Source organism: Hylobates moloch, unplaced genomic scaffold (assembly GCF_009828535.3).
Source record: "Hylobates moloch isolate HMO894 unplaced genomic scaffold, HMol_V3 SCAFFOLD_15, whole genome shotgun sequence".
Taxonomy (NCBI): Eukaryota; Metazoa; Chordata; class Mammalia; order Primates; family Hylobatidae; genus Hylobates; species Hylobates moloch.
In genome coordinates, this window is record NW_026652290.1 from 50,112,000 (window position 1) to 50,134,468 (window position 22,469).

General features: G+C 60.6%; 1 protein-coding gene across 4 annotated transcripts in view; it reads left to right on the forward strand.

The window, feature by feature from the left end:
* Positions 1 to 22,469, forward strand: part of RAI1 (retinoic acid induced 1) — a 162,450-nt gene that overhangs the window by 100,192 nt on the left and 39,789 nt on the right. For 3 of the 4 annotated variants that reach the window (XM_032177425.2, XM_032753648.2, XM_032753646.2), the window contains one exon: positions 12,297 to 17,877. In XM_032177425.2, the coding sequence (XP_032033316.1) occupies positions 12,313 to 17,877 (5,565 nt within the window). In that variant the 5' untranslated portion in view covers positions 12,297 to 12,312. Of the gene's footprint in view, positions 1 to 12,296; positions 17,878 to 22,469 lie in introns of those variants that run through there. The other variant, XM_058428748.1, reaches the window with a different exon arrangement.

Genomic DNA, 22,469 nt, shown 5'->3' on the forward strand with positions numbered 1-22,469 from the left:
GGGGGGCCTCTGAGCTCAGTCAGCCCCTCTGCTGCTCCCCACCTCTGGGGGGAAGGACAGGCTGAGGTTTGGATGAGTGGCCTTTTGGAGAGCAGAGTAATGGGAGCCGACGTGAACTTCCTGCGGCCTCATTCCTTGATTGGGGGCGTAGGGTAGTCTGAGCTGCCGGTCTGGGGTGGTTGGCCGCAGGGGAAGGGGCTGGGAGGGAGGGGTCTGGGTGAGTCTAAGGGAGAGTGAGCCTGAAAAGAGGGGACGGCAGCACTAAACTGCCTTCGGGGAGTCCCCACTGTGCGCCCCTGGCACTTTCCCAGTCCCCTGGCGCGGTCGCAGGCATGGGTGGGGTCTGCCTCAAAGTTGTTGGTAAGGCCAGCCCGCTGCTGTTTAAATGGTGTGTGTGTTTGGAGTGGCCTAGGGAGGGAACTGGAAATGGGGGGGAGGGGGCAGCGCCCCACTTGGCGCCACTGCTGCCGGAGGGTCCGCGTGTTAGAAGCCCCAGCTTCGTAAATGACCGAAGAAGGGTGGGCGTTGAGGAGGGAAGGCCGAAAACCAACGGGGGGCTAGGGGCCCCGGGCTGGCCGCCCCCCTTTTTGCGGGGGGAGAGCAGGAGCCGCCTCTCGCAGCCACTCTGCGCGCGGGGTGGGAGGGAGAGAGGGAGGCGAAGGGACGACAACGCCGGGCTCCCCGCCCCCATCCCACCCGGTTCCAATATTTCGCAGAAAGGCACGCGGCTCCTAATCGGTCCTTTCCAGGCTGAGATTTAGCCGCGCGATGCCCGCGCAGGGGCGGGGGCCGCGGGCCAGGGGAGGTGCTCAGAGTCCGGAGCCGCCGAGCGAGGTGAGGAGCCCGCGTCCTCGGCTGGTGGAGCGGGCGGGCGGGCGCGCAAACCCGAGAGGCAGATATAGAAAGGGGGGCAGGTTAAAAATAACCCTCTCCGGCTGGGAAGCTCGCGCGCGCTCTCTCGCCTCGTTCGGTGCCAGAGGACTCCAGGGGAGGTGGCGTTGGGGAGGGCAGAGCGGGATTCCCCCTCCTCCGCCGGGCGGGGTGCCCGCCTGCGCGCCACGGTTGCACGTGTGCGGGGCCGCGCGCCCGGGCCCCCTCTGCACCCGGTCGGCGGGTACCCCCTCCCCAGGACCGGGTGCATCTGGCAGTGGCCCCCCGCCCGCAGCCTTGCGCGGCTGGAGGGAAGCGCTCCATTATTCATTATTTACGAGCGTTAATAGGTTTGAGCCACTGGGGCGGGGGCTGGGGGGGCGGCGAGGACCCAGTGGGGACGGAAACATTAGGGCAAGGGATGGGGAGGGAGGGGGAAGGGCGGGGGCGGGGCTGTGCCGCGGCGTGCAGGAAGAGGTCTCGGCCTGGGGCCCCGGGAGCTGGGCGCACCTTTCCGCCAGGTTTCTCCACACCGCCGGCCGTCGAGGCCGCTCAGGGCCGCCAAGAGGGCAGCACGGGCCTTATATTTTGCTCTTGGCCTCTGTCCTTCGCGTCCTCGCCCTTACCGAGGCGTGGGGAGAGAGCTGCGGGGGGGCCGTACGCCCCGCCCTGCGCGCCCCTTGCCGCCGCCGCGTCCCCGCGGCAGCCCCGGCCTCATTTATCATCATCTTTGGTCAAGTGGAGTGTGCAAGGAACAGCTGCTTCACTCGGCTGACTTCCGAGGGCGGCTACGGAGAGAATCAGGGAGATGAATGATGGGGGTTGGGGGGGCCGCAGCCTCCCGGGGTCCCCGCGGAGGCGAGAGGAAGGCGGGCAGCGTCCACGGCCGCCTCCGCCTCATGGCGAGTGCAGCGCCCCCTTCCTCTCTCCTGGCGCCTGCAGCGACCGGGGACGGGGGGACAGGGGACGGGGGCACCGAGGACCGGGCCCGCCCCGGGAGGGGACTGGGCGGCAGTGGGGGCGCCCTTCGCCGGCGGAGAACTGGCGGGCACGCTGCCGGCAGAGCCCGAGGTCGCTGTGACCTTGCTGGGGTCAGCGGGCTGGGCTGCGGAGGCGGCGGCGCGGCGTCTTTGGTGGCGCTTTCTGGATTGGCGCAGAGGCCGGGAAACAAGGCGGGGGCGGGCGGGGGAACACAAATAGAAGGTGAAATTTTACCTGCCCCTGAGGGAGTCCTGCGGATTTTCTCCGGCAGCAGCAGGCGCTCTGCCTTTGTCTTACACGGCTGAAACATCTGTTGCAGAGGGGCGGAGAGGCCGCAACAACCCCCACACACCCTGCGCTGCTCCCCGTCCCCCTCTGCCCCAGCCGGGCTGCAGGACTCCAGGCGCCGCGTTAACCCTGCTCGCGCTGGGGCGCGCGCCCGGCACTCGCTGCCGCAGTCCAGCGCCTCGCATGGGGCTCCTCGCCCCCGCCCCGGATCGGGTCCTGGCGGGGGCACCTTGTGACCCCCCCACCTCGATGGGGTGCTGAGGCGTAGGCGGGGGGCGGGGGCGGAAAGGGTTAATGGCCTAGTCGCAGACCCTAATTGTCAGAGCCGGCCCCGCTTCGTTTCAATTACCCTAAGTAGAGACTGAATGCGCAATTAACGAAGTCAGCTTGCCAACTGGAAAGCCGGCCCCGCTTTCACGTTGAGCAGAATACTCCACCAGCTGACTTGGACGAAGCAATTTCCTCCTCTCTCTCCCCCTTTTTCTCTCCCTCTCTCTTCCAGTCCCCCTCCCTCTTTTTCTCTCTCCTTAATAATAAAATTATACCAAGCAGTTTGCGGTGTGGCAGGCGGCCAGAAAAGCGTTTCTTTAAACGCCGCCGTCTCACAATTAGGCAGCAAGAGGATTTGACACGCCGTGGCGGCCTGACAGGCGGCTTCCTCCCCTGGGGACTGGGGGGAGGGAGGGGGTGCCAATTCCCCGCTCCCCCAGGTGGAACCGGGACTGGGAGGGGCTGGCCTGCTGTGCCTCCCCGGCTGTCAGAATGGCTGCAGCGAGGGGGTGTCAAAGGCAGGGAGGGAAGCGAGGGGTGGTTCCGCCTAGGCTGGGGAAGGCGGAAGGCAGCGGCACATTCCACGACTCCTCTGGGAAGCTGGCGTATCCAGGAGGGACACCTTGTTCCCCTTTCTGTTTGACAGACAGGCACTGTGGGGCACAGAGCTGTAGAGGGATCTCAGCCCTGCCGGGCGTCCTGCACAAGCCACTGGCCCACTCTGGGCTTCTTCCATTAATCCCTCGGCAAAATGAGGGGGAGATTTGACCTAGAATGTGCTCTGCAAAAAGTGTCTTCCCGTGGCTCATTGCCCTTAACAGCTGGTCTTGTAGGCCTGGAGAGGGGGGTGTAGGCAGCACCACGTAGAAGCAAGCCGGAGACCCCTATCCGGTTTGGGTGGCAGACCCGTGGGCCTCAAGGCACACAGGAGGGTGGCTCGGCGGGGAGCCATGATGGAGGCAGCTAATAGATGGAGTGACTTTGCAGGATTGCCAAGGATTGGTGCCATGAGGACACTGAACACTAGGCTGCAGCAGCCGGGCCACTTGAGCTCGGGGAAGGCCCAGAGAATTTGGCAGAGGTGGGAGGTAACTGCAGGGGCCCCCATTTGCTCTTTACAGCCCCCCAGTCCCACCCAGGCTGCTGCTTACATGGGGTGCCTTCATCTTTCCTCAGATAGTTAAGCCCTTCTTCCAGCCTTTCCTGATCACCTCCTCTCCCCACCCCGACGGCCCCCTGGGTGTCACTACATCTCAGCACCACCAGGGCAGTTGTCTGTGTGTCTGCCTGCCTCTGGAGAGTAAGGGTCATGTGCTGTTTCCTGTGTGTCCCCGGCACCCAGCTCAGCCCACATCCAGACTGTAAGCTGAGCAGAAATGTGCTCCACAAGTGGAACCAGTGCAGGCACTAGGGGCTCTGGAGGAGACAGCACACACTTTGTCTCTCCTTCCTGATTGACTACTGCATGCATCCTGGCCTCCAGGCCCCTCATCCTCAAACCTCTCTCTGGGTATCATCCCTTTGGTCTGTGTTGGGGGTTAAATGCACTCAACACAGAGCCCAGCACCCCGATCCATCTCGTCTGTTTATTTATCCAAGCAATACTGAACGGACATCGACTCTGGGGCCAGTTTCTGGGTTTGGAGCTTAGGGTCAAACAGAGGAAGTCTCTGCCCTCCTCAGGCTACATTCTAGTGAGGGAGGCACATGTGAAACAGCTCATTGTACCTTCAATTATGTAATTACCGCTGCAATGAGAGCCACCAAGGAGCCTGGCGGGGGACCCAGGAGAGTGGGGGTGGGGCCTCGCCTGGTGTCTGGTGTGGAATGCCACAGAGGTTCTCACCAGCTCTGGAAGCCTCCAGCCTTTCCAGTCCCCCTCCTCTCTGCACCTCCTTTCCAAGGCCGCTGAGTGCCCCACCTGCACAGGTCTGCCCTGCCTCCCCACCTCACTGAGCCCAGGGCACTCGCCTTTCTGCCCTCCTGCGTTGCTCTGCTTATCTGTGCTGGTCCCAGAGTTTCTCCTGGGCCAGGGAGCGCTGTTCCTCCTGCTCTGGGCGCCATCGAGCCCATGCAGATCCCCTTTGCATCGGTTCTGTCAGCATTTGACCCCAGAAGCTTGTGATCAAATTCAGGCCACAGACAGGTTCTCTTGAATTCTCGAGTATGAAAGAAAAAACTTTGTACTTGGTTGATAACATTTTCTTAAATGAGAGATATCCCTTTTTATAAAATCCTGATTTCTATCTTTTTCAAGGGAAGAGCTCAGAAGCTTTGGCACCCTGGCCTCCCGCTCCCAAGTGGCCGCAGTCCGCTGGTGCTGAGAGGGGCTGCTGCCGCCCCTCCGCCCTCCACTTTATTTGGGAGCAGGATAGCCAGTTTGCCTCCATACCCACCTGCCCACTTCCCTGCCAGGCCTCGGGAAGATGTTCTTTGTCGAATGAAGCAAAGCAGTGGCCACCCCTGATCTCCTGCTGCCTGGCCCACCCACATGTGCTCTGTGTCGCCACTCCACTGCTCCTTCTGGATATTTTCACAGGGTTACTGTGACATTTTGTGCATTATTGATTCAATAAATATTTATTGTTCTGGACAATGGGGAATAGCTGTGAACAAAACAGGCAGAAATCCTTGCTCTCATGGAACTTTTGTTCTAAAGAGGAGACCAATAATAAAGCAAGTCAAGTTTGATTACAACAAGGTCAGTCGTGGGGGTGCAAGGGGTGCTGTTTCAAACAGTGGTCAGGGAAGGCTTATTGAGAAGGTGACAGAGGTGACAGAGGAGCCAAGACTTGGAGCCAGGGTAGACAGCTGTGTAGGTATCTGAGAGTGGTATTTCCAGAGGTAAAAGGCTTGCCCAAGGTCACACAGTCAGCCAGCAGTCAGACAAACCTGCAGACACTTGACACCTCTGTGTTTCCACTTCCCCAGGGAAGTAAGTCACGGACCCCCTGGGCATGTGGGGTAGGGAAGACAAGGCTGGATCCAGACAGTCCTGTGCCTTCCCTTAGCAGCCAGGCCAGGCGCGGTGGCTCACGCGTGTAATCCCAGCACTTTGGGAGGCTGAGGCGGGCGGATCACCTGAGGTCGGGAGCTCGAGACCAGCCTGACCAACATGGAGAAACCCCATCTCTACTAAAAATACAAAATTAGCCGGGCATTGTGGCACATGCCTATAATCCCAGCTACTCGGGAGGCTGAGGCAGGAGAATCTCTTGAACCTGGGAGGCGGAGGTTGTGGTGAGCCGAGATGACACCATTACACTCTAGCCTAGGCAACAGGAGGGAAACTCTGTATCAGAAAAAAAAACAAAAAAAAAACAAAAAAAAAACGGCTAGCAGTGACACCTAGCCTATCTCATCCTTATCATGCAGCCTCCTACAAGGGCAGGCACTCCTGGGGCTTGGGGTGGGGAGAACGGAGCTGGCTGGGAGCACCTCTGTGGGTCCCATCTGACCCCTGTGCCAGGATCTGGGCCAGCCCCTTGGTCTTTCTGGGCCTGGGACTGATTGTGTCTGATGGCATCAGCCTGGCCTCGTGGGGGAAGGACAAGGGCTGTGTCCCCCAGCAGGACCCAGACAACTGCCTGGGCCACCAGACCCTGGCCCTGTTAACTGTCTGCGACCCAGCAATCAGCACCCCCCACCCTTTTTCCCTTTTCTTCATTTTGACAGAGACGTGGAGAGGTGGTGATGCTTTTTGTTTGGTGGTGAATAAAGTGATCTAAAAAAAAAATTATTGTCCACAAGAGAATTATCAGTACAGAACTGAGCTCCTCCCGGCAGCCTCCCCTGGGGGACCTAGGAATGCCTGCAGCTGCTGTGGAATCCCCTGTTGCTCCCCCACACCTCACAGTGGAGGTGGGACGGCTGGCCATCTGCCCCTCATCCCTGGACTGTGGGCCCGGCGGCCCAGGTCTCCCGGCCTCTTGATAGCCGTATCCCAGGAAATCGGTACCAAGGGTCGGTGGGGTGGGAGTGGAGAGCAGAGCACAGCTTTAGAGTTAGGGGACCTGGGCACCTAGGCAGGGGGCCTGGCTGTGCCCATGAACAGCAGGTGGGGCCAGGCCAGCGGGTGGGCGTGGTTAGGCCCTGCAATGATGCCATTCAGCTGGCTTAGCAGGTCTCAGCTGTCCCCACAGCTGGGTCCCTGGAGGAGACGGTGTTGGGGGCTGTGAGGGGAGGCTCCTCAAACATCTGGAGAGTCCAAATACCTCTGCTCCCCGCTCCAGTGCACTCTGAAGGGCCCAGAGCCCCCTGCCACACCAGGGCTCCCCCAACCTCAACTGAGCCTGGCTAGGGCTGCCCTTCTGCTTCTCACCCCATCACTTGCATCCTGATATTTGGGACCCCCACACCCTTTAGAGAGGGCATGTCGGTCACCGCATGGGATTCTTCCTTGAGCATGGGGGGGCCGTGAATGAGGAGGGATGCATATCCAAGTGTCGCCCACAGGGAGTAGTCTGGAGGGGCTGCCTGGTCCTCTGTGGTTCCTGATGTCCTAGGAGGGTCCTCCATCTGCCCCAAGCAGGCCTCTCAGCCCGTGGCCCTTAACCTGTCCCAGAGGCCTATGGGCACCCGACCCTCTTGTCTTGTGGGCTCCTTGGAAACTCGCCCCCCTTCCTCCCATTCAAGCCGGGCCCCTAGGATATGGAATTGAGCCCATACGACAGCAGTGAATCTGGCAAACGATTTCTCATTTTCACCAAGTCTCCTGTATTGATTATTCATCACCCACAACAGATGGGGAGGCCCGAGGGGTTCCACCTTCTCCACCCCTGTCTGGACTCCTCCTCTGCCCTGTCCTCAGCTTCCAGAGCCCTGGTATACTCCGCCTTCGTCCTCAGGTTCCCAGTCTGCCCTGTCCTCAGCTTCTGGAGCCCTGGTACACTGCTCCTTCATTCTCAGGTTCCCAGGCCTTGAGTGGGTTGGGTTTTTACATTTTTTTTCTTGCAGCTACAAATCATGAAAACAGGCCATAAAACCACCTTGGGTAAGTAGGTGGGATGGAACCAGTGGCCTCGGAGCTGCTGCTGGGGATCAGGAAGTCCCCAATCCGTTTCTTTCTCCCTCTCTCCCTCAGTCTCCCCTCAGCCTCCTTCTCTCCCTTTCTTTTTTTTTTTTTTTTTTTTTTGTGTGTGACGGAGTCTCGCTCTGTCACCCAGGCTGGAGTGCAGTGGCACAATCTCGGCTCACTGTAAGCTCCGCCTCCCGGGTTCACGCCATTCTCCTGCCTCAGCCTCTCCGAGTAGCTGGGACTACAGGTGCCCGGCACCACGCCCGGCTAATTTTTTGTATTTTTAGTAGAGACAGGGTTTCACCGTGGTCTGGATCTCCTGACCTCGTGATCCGCCCGCCTCGGCCTCCCAAAGTGCTGGGATTACAAGCGCGAGCCACCGCGCCCAGCCAGGCTGCTCTCCCTTTCTCTTAGGAAAAAATTCCAGCCACCTCCTCCCAGCTGGGCTCCCTCAGGAGCCACAGCAGCTCTGGCCCACATTGTGCCCATTTCCCTGACTGGGGCCTCAAGCCTGGGGTCTGAGGAGGCTTTAGGCCTAGTGACCTCTCCCTGAGGCTGCCCAGGGGACAGTAGTTGCCTTGGTGACAGTGGGTGGCTGGTGACCATCACTGCCCATTAGTGGACCCACCCGAGGTGGGTCTGGCTGCTTAAAGATGAGGACAGAATAAAAATAAAAGCAAGGACCCTGGCCTGGGGCTCAGGGCATCACAGGCTGCAGCTCAGCCCCTTGCCCCACAACAGCTTTGGCTTGCGTCCTGCTCCAAGTGACTGTCCCTCCAAAGTGGGAGCCCCCCACGGGGGCTTAGGACAGGGGTGTCCACCTGTGGTTCAGTCACTGCCGCTGCTGCTGAGGGCGTCCTGCATAGCAGCTTCCCTGTGGGTGGGCTCTGCTCTGGGGTCCTAAGCAGGGCACTTGTCCTGAACCTCACTTTTTTTCTGTAAAGGGGGAGGAGAGATTAATCAAACCATTGTACAAGAAAGCCACACACAGTAGGTGTTCTGCAGCCGCCTTGCTCCCGCCCCAGCAGTCCTGTAGATTTCTGGAGGGAAAGGACTGAGGTCTTTGCCTAAAAGAAGGGCTGTGCCCCAGGTGTGCCATGCTGCCGAAGGCCTTTGAGAGCCACTGGCCTTGCACCGGAGGGTAGCTGGGGTTTCATTGTGCCCCCACTATGTTCATGGCTTGGAGTGAGGACACCCATTGCTGTGTCAAGGGGAATCCTGATGCCCTGGGTGCTATGTGGCTCCAGCTCATGCTCCCCACTGTGCCTGGCCTGCCTCCTCTGTCCAGCGCTGAGAAGACTAAGTTCCAGGATCTGATTCTAAGGGTGAAGTGTTCATGTATCTGGTGCTTAGAGGATGCACTAGACTCCGCCCCTCCTGCCTTCTAGTTTCAGCAAGAACTTTGGAGATAAGGCCTGGACCAAGTGTCTGGGAGGAGAGGCAGGTTGGGGAGAAACAGATTGGTGGGAATGAGTGGGGACCGTCTGGGCAGTGTGGTTGAGCTGGACCATGAGGAATGAGCCCAGTGGGTGGGGGGTGCCCTCCCTCGTCCCCACTCACCACCCCTTCTCCCTCCAGCCCAAGCCACAGGCCAAACCCACAATCCGCCCCCTAGGCCACTTCTTCCCTGCCTCCAGGTTCAAAGGTCACCATCGTTCTGCTGGGGGTGGGGGGGGACTCTTTCTGCCCCCTCCTCTCCTGAGGCCCGCCCAGCCCAACCCAACCCAGCCCAGCCCTGCTGCCCGCCTCTCGCCTTCTGTGTCCTGTCCTAGTGTTCTTGAAAAGTAATCATAATCGGCCGGGCGCGGTGGCTCACGCTTGTAATCCCAGCACTTTGGGAGGCCGAGGCGGGCGGATCACGAGGTCAGGAGATCGAGACCACAATGCAACCCCGTCTCTACTAAAAATACAAAAAATTAGCGGGGCGTGGTGGCAGGCGCCTGTAGTCCCAGCTACTCGGAGAGGCTGAGGCAGGAGAATGGCGTGAACCCGGGAGGCGGAGCTTGCAGTGAGCCGAGATTGCGCCACTGCACTCCAGCCTGGGCGACAGAGCGAGACTCCGTCTCGAAAAAAAAAAAAAAAGTAATCATAATAATTAATAACAACAGAGCCCAAGCAGGCCTGAGGCAGCCCTTAAAGAGGCAGTGCCCCATTTTCTCCCAGCAGAGCTGGCAGTGGGACCTGGCTGGCACTGAGAGGCGGCCTGTACCTTTGTTCCCATCCCTCCCTTTGCCTTGGGTTCCAGGGTGGTGTTGGGGCGAGCATTTTTGCCTGCGTTCTCCATCAGCACTGGGCTTCTCGTGTTTTAATTGAACTGTCTTTTCTTAGCGATAGATGCTTTCACCGCATCCAGCTGCTCGTGTGTGTTGGGAGACCTGCCTGTAATACAGCTCTGCTAAATTAAAAGACACAGCAGCTGGACCGATTAAACAGGGAGGGAGGGATGCAGACGGACAGGCAGGGAGGGGATACTGGTAATAGCACCCCCTCACTGTCTCTGTCTCTCTTTAAATAATGTTTCTGGTAATGTATTTTGGCGAATGTGAAAAATAAAATAAAATATAAAGCCGTAGAAATGTTAATGATATCCACAGGACACTCAGCAGGAAATGAGAGTGATCTGGGACTAATAAAAGCCGAAATGTAATTTGTGCAGATATACGAGGCTCAGCCTTCAGAGTGGTCCTGGGTTTGCACATTCTGGGCTCATAAACATGCACCTGGGGAGGGCAGGGAGCGGGTGCCGTGCCCTCGGCCTGGGCACAGGCTCGCCTGGGCTGCCCTGTGGCAGTCTGGCCAGGGCAGGAGCGTGAGGCTGCCCACCTGGCAGGGAGCTGCCAGACCAGAACCAAGTGCCGTCCCCAGCTCCTCTGGGTTGGCGCGTCGCAGCAGGAACCTCCTGTAATGTTTTTCTCCGAGCCGCCAGGGGTAGGATTGAAGTGGGTCAGAAGGGCGGGCACACTGCTTGTTAGGGATGCCTGCGACAATCCAGGGAGAGGAGCTAGAGCAGAGGGAAAGTGGCTTTGATAAGCCGGTGGGCAGGGGCTCGCCTCGTGGGAAAGTGGCCGGCCCCCACACTGGGCTGGGTCTCCTGCATTCGTGGGCCAGGGCAAGCTAACTCCACATAGCAGGAGAGGTGGTCCCAGGACTGGGCTGATGGGCTTCTGGGGGCCATCTGGCTACCCTGGGCTTGCCCTGCTCTCAGGCAGATGGAGGCCCTCTGTCCCCTTCCCTGCATCTGTCCCCAGACACTAAATGAGGAAGGCACTTGTGGTGGGGTCCGGGCCAAGGAAGAAGGGTGATTGGAGCAGCACCCCCAGCTCTCCCCCACTCCTCACCTTTCTGCCTCTTCCCTGTCCCCGACCCCCCGCCGACTCTGTGTGCCTCTCCCTCTCTGTGCCCCTCTCCCCACCTCTTTGTCCCTTCCTGACCCCTTCATCAACCTGGAATCTTTGTAGCCTGAGGCAAGCCACCCCTTCCTTTTGGAGCATTTGGGAACCAGCACTGGAAAGTCCCCTATCCCCTCCTGGGGGCCTGGGCCACGCAGGCTGAGCTGAGCCCCCTTCTTCCTGCCTCCGGGCCAGCATGGTTCTGGGTAAATCCCAAACCCTCTGGGACTCGGCCGATGGCCAGCCCCTCCGTGCATTTCCTCCAAAACCTGGGGCATTCCTCTTTCTTCCGTCCCTCTTTGAGGGGTCTTCTGGGTGGCCAGGCCAGTGAGTCAGCTGGAGGAACCTTTACCCTGGATGCCGAGTGGTCAGATGCTCTGCTCTGAGAGGCTCCCCCAACTCACCCCGGGTCCTTTCCTGACCCAGGATTCTGCTCTGCAGGCAGGGGCAGGTTAGACCCCCACCTGAGCCCCAGTCCCTAAAATCATAACCAGATGGGCTCTTGAGTGTTGCCTGCCCCAGCCCTCACCTGCGGAGGTGGGGAGGAGGAACTGGCCAGGAGGGACAGGGCTGTGTCACCCCATGTGGGTGGGGCTGGGCTGTGCCCTTCGATGGCCATGGCTGTGGGACTGCATCTCTACTCCCATTAGTATGCACTCCCTCACTCTGGGCCACGTAATCTGTTTATGCACCTATGATATCAAAAACAGGAGGCAGGTGCTGCCGTCTTGCGTTCCTGGGAGTCAGAGGAGGGGACGTTTTATGTCTACAGTGGCTTGGCAGCCCCTAATCGATGTCTGCTAGAAGGAACAGACAGATTCCAGATGGCGTGGCAGTGATAGAGGAGGTGTGTGTGTGCATGCATGTGTGTGTGTGTGTGTGTGTGTGAACATACATATGCTTGTGTGCGCGCATGTGCGTGTGCTCAAGCGGCCTCCCTGGGACAGGGGCAGACCCTCCTCAGTCCCCAGCATGGCTGGGTCATGCTTGAACACGGTCTCGAAGGGACTAGATTACAGGATCCAGCAGCCCCCAGGGGACGAGGGAGCGGGAATTGCTCTGCTAAATGCTTTTGAGCTGTCAGGAAGGGCGGGGAGTGGTGGGTGGGGGACAGTGGGGAGGAGCTGGCAGTGGGGGGAGCGGGTAGCTCCCCAGTGACCTGGCACTGGGCAGCCGGTTTTGCCTCCCGCATCGGTGGCCATCCTTGGCAAGGCTCAGCTGCAGGCGATGTGGGAGCAGGAATTACAGAGCACACCTCCCTGACACAGAAGTTGTCAATATGCACACAGCTGGTGGAGAGGCTCAGGCGCAGGGAGGAATATTAAGAGCTGCGCGGGGGAGCAGGCAGGGTGGGGAGGTGGGTGGGAGGGTGCTTTCTGAGGCAAAAGGAAGTGGCCCATCTGAATCGCTCATCCTCTGCCCCCTCCCTGCCCGTCCTCCCCTCCCTCCTTCCCTCGCTCCCTCCCTTTTTCTTTTCACAGATAACCAGCCCAAGTCATGCAGTCTTTTCGAGAAAGGTGTGGTTTCCATGGCAAACAACAGAACTACCAGCAGACCTCACAGGAAACATCACGCCTGGAGAATTACAGGCAGCCGAGTCAGGCCGGGCTAAGCTGCGACCGGCAGCGGCTGCTCGCCAAGGACTATTATAACCCGCAGCCTTACCCGAGCTATGAGGGTGGCGCTGGCACGCCCTCTGGCACTGCAGCCGCGGTGGCCGCCGACAAGTACCACCGAGGCAGCAAGGCTCTGCCCACACAGCAAGCCCTGCAGGGGAGGCCGGCTTTCCCTGGCTATGGCGTCCAGGACAGCAGCCCCTACCCAGGCCGCTATGCTGGTGAGGAGAGCCTTCAGGCTTGGGGGGCCCCACAGCCACCACCCCCACAGCCGCAGCCACTACCAGCAGGGGTGGCCAAGTATGATGAGAACTTGATGAAAAAGACAGCAGTGCCCCCCACCAGGCAGTATGCAGAGCAGGGCGCCCAGGTGCCCTTTCGGACTCACTCCCTGCACGTCCAGCAGCCACCGCCGCCCCAGCAGCCCCTGGCATACCCCAAGCTCCAAAGGCAGAAGCTGCAGAACGACATTGCCTCCCCTCTGCCATTCCCCCAGGGTACCCACTTTCCTCAGCATTCCCAGTCCTTCCCCACCTCCTCCACCTACTCCTCCTCTGTCCAGGGTGGTGGGCAGGGGGCCCACTCCTATAAGAGTTGCACAGCACCGACTGCCCAGCCCCATGACAGGCCGCTGACTGCCAGCTCCAGCCTGGCCCCGGGACAGCGGGTCCAGAATCTTCATGCCTACCAGTCGGGCCGCCTCAGCTATGACCAGCAGCAGCAGCAGCAGCAGCAGCAGCAGCAGCAGCAAGCCCTTCAGAGCCGGCACCATGCCCAGGAAACCCTCCATTACCAAAACCTCGCCAAGTATCAGCACTATGGGCAACAAGGCCAGGGCTACTGCCAGCCGGACGCAGCCGTCCGGACCCCAGAGCAGTACTACCAGACCTTCAGCCCCAGCTCCAGCCACTCACCCGCCCGCTCCGTGGGCCGCTCACCTTCCTACAGCTCCACGCCGTCGCCGCTGATGCCAAACCTGGAGAACTTTCCCTATAGCCAGCAGCCGCTCAGCACCGGGGCCTTCCCTCCAGGGATCACTGACCACAGCCACTTCATGCCCCTGCTCAATCCCTCCCCAACGGATGCCACCAGTTCCTTGGACACCCAGGCTGGCAACTGCAAGCCCCTTCAGAAGGACAAGCTTCCCGAGAACCTGCTGTCGGATCTCAGCCTGCAGAGCCTCACAGCGCTGACCTCACAGGTGGAGAACATCTCCAACACCGTCCAGCAGTTGCTGCTCTCCAAAGCTGCTGTGCCACAAAAGAAAGGTGTCAAGAACCTCGTGTCCAGGACCCCAGAGCAGCACAAAAGCCAGCACTGCAGCCCCGAAGGGAGTGGCTACTCGGCCGAGCCTGCGGGCACACCGCTGTCAGAGCCACTGAGCAGCACGCCACAGTCCACGCATGCAGAGCCGCAGGAGGCCGACTACCTGAGCGGCTCCGAGGACCCACTGGAGCGCAGCTTCCTCTACTGCAGCCAGGCCCGTGGCAGCCCTGCCAGGGTCAACAGCAACTCGAAGGCCAAGCCCGAGTCCGTGTCCACCTGTTCTGTAACCTCTCCTGATGACATGTCCACCAAATCTGACGACTCCTTCCAGAGCCTGCACAGCAGTCTGCCGCTCGACAGCTTCTCCAAGTTCGTGGCGGGTGAGCGGGACTGTCCGCGGCTGCTGCTCAGCGCCCTGGCACAGGAGGACCTGGCCTCCGAGATCCTGGGACTGCAGGAAGCCATCGGTGAGAAGGCTGACAAAGCTTGGGCCGAAGCACCCAGCCTGGTCAAGGACAGCAGCAAGCCACCCTTCTCGCTGGAGAACCACAGCGCCTGCCTGGACTCTGTGGCCAAGAGTGGGTGGCCGCGGCCTGGGGAGCCAGAGGCCCTGCCCGACTCCTTGCAGCTGGACAAGGGCGGCAATGCCAAGGACTTCAGCCCAGGGCTGTTTGAAGACCCTTCTGTGGCCTTCGCTACCCCTGACCCCAAAAAGACAACTGGTCCTCTCTCCTTTGGCACCAAGCCCACCCTTGGGGCTCCTGCTCCAGACCCCACCACAGCAGCTTTTGACTGTTTCCCAGACACGACCGCTGCCAGCTCAGCGGACAGTGCCAACCCTTTTGCCTGGCCAGAGGAAAACCTGGGGGATGCTTGTCCCAGGTGGGGATTGCACCCTGGCGAGCTCACCAAGGGCCTGGAGCAGGGTGGGAAGGCCTCAGATGGCATCAGCAAAGGGGACACCCATGAGGCTTCGGCCTGCCTGGGCTTCCAGGAGGAGGACCCCCCTGGGGAGAAGGTGGCCTCATTGCCCGGGGACTTCAAGCAAGAGGAGGTGGGTGGGGTGAAGGAGGAGGCAGGCGGGCTGCTGCAGTGCCCCGAGGTGGCCAAGGCTGACCGGTGGCTGGAAGACAGCCGGCACTGCTGTTCCACCGCCGACTTTGGGGACCTCCCACTGCTGCCACCCACCAGCAGGAAGGAGGACCTGGAAGCTGAGGAGGAGTACTCCTCCCTATGTGAGCTCCTGGGCAGCCCCGAGCAGAGGCCTGGCATGCAGGACCCGCTGTCACCCAAGGCCCCACTCATCTGCACCAAGGAGGAGGTGGAGGAGGTGCTGGACTCCAAGGCCAGCTGGGGCTCTCCATGCCACCTCTCAGGGGAGTCCGTCATCCTGCTGGGCCCTACCGTGGGCACCGAGTCAAAGGTCCAGAGCTGGTTTGAGTCCTCTCTGTCCCACATGAAGCCAGGTGAAGAGGGGCCTGATAGGGAGCGAGCTCCAGGGGATTCCACCACCTCAGACGCCTCTCTGGCCCAGAAGCCCAACAAGCCTGCTGTGCCCGAGGCGCCCATCGCGAAGAAAGAGCCTGTGCCACGGGGCAAAAGCTTACGGAGCCGTCGGGTGCACCGGGGGCTGCCCGAGGCGGAGGACTCCCCATGCAGGGCACCAGCACTGCCCAAAGACCTCTTGCTCCCTGAATCCTGCACAGGGCCCCCACAGGGACAGATGGAAGGGGCTGGAGCCCCAGGCCGGGGGGCCTCGGAAGGGCTCCCCAGGATGTGTACTCGTTCTCTCACAGCCCTGAGTGAGCCCCGCACACCTGGGCCCCCAGGCCTGACCACCACCCCTGCACCCCCAGACAAACTGGGGGGCAAGCAGCGAGCCGCCTTCAAGTCGGGCAAGCGGGTGGGGAAGCCCTCACCCAAGGCTGCCTCCAGCCCCAGCAACCCGGCCGCCCTGCCTGTGGCCTCCGACAGCAGCCCGATGGGCTCCAAGACCAAGGAGACAGACTCGCCCAGCACGCCTGGCAAGGACCAGCGCTCCATGATCCTTCGGTCACGCACCAAAACCCAGGAGATCTTCCACTCCAAGCGGCGGAGGCCCTCTGAGGGCCGGCTCCCCAACTGCCGTGCCACCAAGAAGCTCCTCGACAACAGCCACTTGCCCGCCACGTTCAAGGTCTCCGGCAGCCCCCAGAAGGAGGGCAGGGTGAGCCAGCGGGCAAGGGTCCCCAAACCTGGCTCAGGCAGCAAGCTCTCTGACCGGCCCCTCCATGCGCTCAAAAGGAAGTCGGCCTTCATGGCGCCGGTCCCCACCAAGAAGCGGAACCTGGTCTTGCGGAGCCGCAGCAGCAGCAGCAGCAACGCCAGTGGCAATGGGGGAGATGGGAAGGAGGAGAGGCCCGAGGGTTCCCCCACCCTCTTCAAGAGGATGTCTTCTCCCAAGAAAGCCAAGCCCGCCAAGGGCAACGGCGAGCCCACCACAAAGTCCCCACCCCCGGAGACCCCCGATGCCTGCCTCAAGCTCGCCTCTCGGGCAGCCTTCCAGGGGGCCATGAAGACCAAGGTGCTGCCACCCCGGAAGGGCCGGGGCCTGAAGCTGGAAGCCATCGTGCAGAAGATCACCTCACCCAGCCTCAAGAAGTTCACATGTAAAGCTCCAGGGGCCTCTCCTGGTAATCCTCTGAGCCCATCCCTTCCCGACAAAGACCGTGGGCTCAAGGGTGCTGGGGGCAGCCCAGTGGGGGTAGAAGAAGGCCTGGTAAATGTGGGCACCGGGCAGAAGCTTCCGGCTTCTTCTGGGGCTGATCCATTATGCAGAAATCCAACCAACAGATCCTTAAAAGGCAAACTCATGAACAGTAAGAAACTGTCTTCGACTGACTGTTTCAAAACTGAGGCCTTTACATCCCCAGAGGCCCTGCAGCCCGGGGGGACTGCCCTGGCGCCTAAGAAGAGGAGCCGGAAAGGCCGGGCAGGGGCCCTTGGACTCTCCAAAGGCCCGCTGGAGAAGCGGCCCTATCTTGGCCCAGCTCTGCTCCTGACTCCCCGAGACAGGGCCAGTGGCACACAAGGGGCCAGCGAGGACAACTCTGGTGGAGGAGGCAAGAAGCCAAAGATGGAGGAGCTGGGCCTGGCCTTCCAGCCCCCCGAGGGCAGGCCCTGCCAGCCCCAGACAAGGGCACAGAAACAGCCAGGCCACACCAACTATAGCAGCTATTCCAAGCGGAAGCGCCTCACTAGGGGCCGGGCCAAGAACACCACCTCTTCACCCTGTAAGGGGCGTGCCAAGCGACGACGGCAGCAGCAGGTGTTGCCCCTGGATCCCGCAGAGCCTGAAATCCGCCTCAAGTACATTTCCTCTTGCAAGCGGCTGAGGTCAGACAGCCGGACCCCCGCCTTCTCACCCTTCGTGCGGGTGGAGAAGCGAGATGCGTTCACCACCATATGCACTGTTGTCAACTCCCCTGGAGATGCGCCCAAGCCCCATAGGAAGCCTTCCTCCTCTGCCTCCTCTTCCTCATCCTCATCCTCGTTCTCCTTGGATGCAGCCGGGGCCTCCCTGGCCACACTCCCTGGAGGCTCCATCCTGCAGCCTCGGCCCTCCTTGCCCCTCTCCTCCACGATGCACTTGGGGCCTGTGGTTTCCAAGGCCCTGAGTACCTCTTGCCTTGTTTGCTGCCTCTGCCAAAACCCGGCCAACTTCAAGGACCTTGGGGACCTCTGTGGGCCCTACTACCCTGAACACTGCCTCCCCAAAAAGAAGCCAAAACTCAAGGAGAAGGTGCGGCCAGAAGGCACCTGTGAGGAGGCCTCACTGCCGCTTGAGAGAACACTCAAAGGTCCCGACTGTGCAGCTGCTGCTGCTGCCGGGAAGCCCCCCAGGCCTGACGGCTCAGCTGACCCGGCCAAGCAGGGCCCACTGCGCACCAGTGCCAGGGGCCTGTCCCGGAGGCTGCAGAGCTGCTACTGCTGTGATGGCCGGGAGGATGGGGGCGAGGAGGCAGCCCCACCCGACAAGGGTCGCAAACATGAGTGCAGCAAGGAGGCCCCGGCAGAGCCCGGCGGGGAGGCCCAGGAGCACTGGGTGCACGAGGCCTGTGCCGTGTGGACCAGTGGCGTCTACCTGGTGGCCGGGAAGCTCTTTGGGCTGCAGGAGGCCATGAAGGTGGCCATGGACATGGTAAGAGGCCAGCCCAGCCAGGGTGGGGAGTGTGGGGTTCCAAAGGACAGGCAGGCAGTCGGGGAGCCCCTTGTTTCTAGTGCTACAGTGTGGGCCAAATGTGTCTGCAGTCTCGGGACGATCTGCAGAGTCCTGAGCCTCTCTGGGGTGTGTGGGGGAAGTGGAGGCACCCATCTGGCTAAGGCAGGTCACACTCGCCTACCCCGTCCCAGGAGACTTCCCGCCGGGGCCGTATGCCCAGCCACCACCACTCTCCCACTCACCTGGCATCTTCAGGCTCCAGCCCCACCCAGAGTCCACTGGGCCCCTCCCCATGCTGTCACCGGAGATGCCAAGGCCCAGAGAACACGAGGACTCCCAAGACTGAACATCAGGGCTGCCCCAGGCGGTGCAAGAGCAAGTTGCCCACCCTCTGTTCCTGTCTCCGTTGCCTCTGGGATGAAGCTAAGGGCTCAGGAAGACCCTCTCTGGCGACACAGGCTTGGTGAATGGACCCAGTCACAGGGTTCCTCCCTCTGCAGGACAGTCCATGGGGTCACACAGTCACAACAGGCAGGGCGGGGCAGGCCTGGACCCTCTCACCACTGGCTCTGAGACCAGCTTTGGAAGCCATAGTCACTGAGCACCAACGTGAGAGAGGGAACTCTGGGGCTGTGCCGCCATGCACCTTTGCGGCTGTGACCTGCCCTCTCTGTGCCTCCGTCCCCTCGCCCCTAACGTGGGTGTGAGGGTGCCCATGGAGGAGGGTTTGGGAGGGTTAAAAGGAGGGCACCTCCGAGCCCACCGAGCACGGCAGCCCCGTGATAGTGCAGAGGGGCCTGGTGGCTCTGGTGACAGCAGGCTGACGTTCTTGGTGTCACCACTTCCCCAGTACCATAGAGTACCTCTGTGCCCTTCTTATGGAGGGGTCAGTGGGGGTGGTGGGGTCCACCCCTCCCCCGGGGCCATGCTCCTGCCCCTACATTTAGCCCTGACTCTACTGTCTTATCCAGACTTCCGTGGAGTGACGCTCCCGGCTCTCAGCGCTGTGTGGTGGCTCTCAGTGGGGACGCCTGCAGCATTCTCTGGCCCCTGCCCTGAGTCCCATCCCCTCCACTCCCTCCTTCAGCCTACTATGTGTGGCTGAGGTCACAGGGGAGCCAGAGGGGCTTGGCAGGGGTCTCCAGAGGCCCTGGACAAACACTGCCTGCATCTGAGTGATTCAGTGACCCGGCACAGTGGCCCCAGCAGGTGGCTTCGCCCCTCCCCCTGCCCAGCCTCCTCCCCCGTCGCTGCGCTGCCCACCTGTTTCTCGCAGTACATCCCTGCAGCCCCTCTGAGCAGCCCCTGCTCCTGACAGTTGCCGTGGCATTGCCTGGCCAAACCAAGGTCCCGGTGGGGGCCCACTGTGTTTGCCACCCACGCCTCCTAGTGTGTGTCTTGGGCACCTGTTTCCCACTGCCCATGGGGATGGTTGGAGACCTTCTCCACGCCCAGACGCCCTGCCCACCTCACTCCACCCTCCACCTCAGAGGAAGGCTGGCCCCGACAGGACTCCTGCAGGTTCGTGGTGTCGCGGGCCTTCCTTGCCCAGCAGATGGTGGCCTTGGAATTCTTGCCTCTCCCCTTCCCAGTTACAATGATTTTTTGTCTCTCTCCTGCTTTCTCTCTCTCTCTCTCTCTCTCACTACTGGCTCCTTCCCAGAGCCTTGAAACAGGTTCAAGTCTCTCCCATCATCAAAAAATAATAACCCTCAGATCACCAGCCCCAGCCGGCTGCCACCTCCCCTGCTTCACAGCCCCATTCCTGAAAGCCTTGTCCCCACGGCGTCCTCGGTCCTGCAGCCTCACCAGGGGCTGCCTCCATGCTCCCCGACACTCACGTCCCACCAGGCTGAGATCAGGTCGTCTCCACGTCCCCTGCAGCCAGCACTGGCCGGCCAAAGGGAGGAGGGGTCAGCCCTGAGCACCAACCGCCCCATCCTGTCCCCAGCCCATGGGTGTCTTACTGCCCATGCACACACAAGGTCCTGCTGGACTGAGGAGACAGTGTGTGTTGGAGAGGCGCTAGCTTCCCTACACCATATGGGGGCTAGAACTTGCCAGCCCAGCCCATGCCTGTCCGTTGTGCCATGCTCCAGAAATGGCCTGACAGCCTGCACAACTAGGGCTGCCCCGGGAAGGTCGGAACCAGGAACACCCTGCCAGAGAGATGGGACATCCTGGGAGAATGGGCAGAGTCTGGGGCTTCCCAGGGTCACTTTTGGCTCACCACCCCTTCCTGCCTCAGTGGCTTGGGGGTGCCATGCTCTTTGGAGTCAGACCCTGGTTCAAATCCCAGCTCTGCCGAGGGCTAGTTCCATAGCTCCAGGCAAGTCACGCATCCTCTGAGAACTCGACAATGTCAAACCCCGTTAGCAGGATTGTGGGGTTCTGTGGATCATGTGGGACCTGCCTGGCATGTGGAAGGGGCTTGGGGTGCAGCTGCGTCCCTGGCCCCAGCACTGCCGCACCCCTCGGTACCTTGACCTCACTTTCGCGCTCTGGAGGGCAGAACCTCTGAGCCAGCTCTCAGGGATACCCCTTTTCCTCGATGGCCCTTTCTGGGAACTGCCCCCGCCTGCTATCTCTGAGCCCTGCCTGCCCTTCCCCCAAAGCCATCATAGACCCCTACCTCTCATCCAGATGGAGCCTGGCCATGGAATGCTTGGGGTGAGAGGGACCCATATCGGACTCTGGGCATTGTTAGGGGGCTGGGTGGTGTCTGCAGAGGCTCCGCCTGTGGCAGGGTTTACATGCCGCCACCCCAGCCCTCCTCTTGGGTAGTTGGGGTCAGAAGGGCCTGAGGCCTCACTCTCTCTGCATCTCAGTTTCTTCACATCTAAAATGCTATTCAAATGCCTGCCTGAGGGTGGTTGGGGCCTCCGTGCAGTAAGTGGAGAGAAGGCTTCAGCCAGAGGACCCCCATATGCTTAAACATCTAGACACTGAGGGCCACTCACAGACAGTGGCCAGCTTGTGTTTCATCATCCCTTTTGGGTCAGGAATTGGGGACACTGGACCCCAGATCTCCAGGAGGCCATCCCAGACTAGGTGCGAAGGAGGCCTCAGCCCTGAGCTGAAAACCTGAAATTCTAGAATAAACCCCAGGCCCCACTCCCAGCGTGGGCAGCGGGGAGGGGAGTGTTCTGACATTTCTCAGCTGCTGTGGGTGGGATGGAGCACCCACCCTGAGCATGTGGGGTCCTGTGGGCCCCTACTCCAGCCTGGAGCCCTCAGGCAGGTTACTCAGCCTCAGCTCTCATTGGTAACCCGGATAAAATAACAGTTATCCCATCATAAGGTTGCTGTGGGCATGAGACTTCCAGCCATGCCTGGCACATAGGAAGCTATTGTCGTTCATTTCACTGGCTTTGCACCTGGGCACAGGCTGCCGCCCTCTTTGCTGCCTTCTCTACCTCATCCCTCGCCCCCAGCACGGTGGCACTGTGGCTCTGGCGCCTGGTGACTTATCCCTCCCCGGCCTCAGGTTTGCTTCACGCTTCCAAGGGCCTTCTTGGCGTGACTGTCCTGGCCACGTCCACTCCAAGCAGCTGGTCCAGGTGTGGGGCAGCCCCCAAGCTCAGCAGAGGACAGTTTTGAGACTTAGAGGAGGATGGCATCTCAAGGGATTACCACGTCACCGCCTCCTTTCACAGGTCTGAGAGCCGGTCCCCTGGAGGGTGCAGGCTCATCCTAGGTAGAACAGTCCCAGCCTAGCTTCAGCGCTCCTGCTGCCAGAAAGGGTAGAAAACCATGCTGAATGCCTTCACTGTTGCCTGGAATGGGAGCCTCAGTTTCACCATCTGTAAAGTGAGATTAATGAAAGGGACCCACAGAGGGCTGTTAGAAAGAGCCAGTCGGCGGCCAGGTGCGGTGGCTCACGCCTGTAATCCCAGCACTTTGGGAGGCTGAGGTGGGCGGATCACGAGGTCAGGAGATCGAGACCATCCTGGCTAACACGGAGAAACCCCATCTCTACTAAAAATACAAAAAATTAGCCGGGCCTGGTGGTAGGGGAGGCTGAGGCAGGAGAAGGCTGAATCTACCTGGCCAAAGACAAACTCTCTCAAAAAAAAAAAAAAAGGCCGGGCCGGTGGCTCACCTTGTAACCACACTTGGGAGGCCGAGGCGGTGGATCACGAGGTAGAGATCGAGACCACGGTGAAACCCTCTCTACTAAAAAACAAAAATTACCGGCCGGTGGCGGGCCCCATATCCCACTACCTGAGAGGCTGAGGCAGGAGAAGGCTGAACAGGAGGCGGACTGCATGACCGAGATTCCACTGCACTCACCTGGCACGAGACTCACTCAAGAAAAAAGAGCCAGTAGGCCGAGCGCAGTGGCTCACGCCTGTAATCCCAGCACCTTGGGAGGCCGAGGCAGGCAGATCACCTGAGGTCGGGAGTTCGAGACCAGCCTGGCCAACATGGTGAAACTCCGTCTCTACTAAAAATACAAAAATTAGCTGGGCATGGCGGCACATGCCTGTAATCCCAGCTACTCGGGAGGCTAAGGCAGGAGAATCACTTGAACACAGGAGGCAGAGGTTGCTGTGAGCTGAGATCACGCC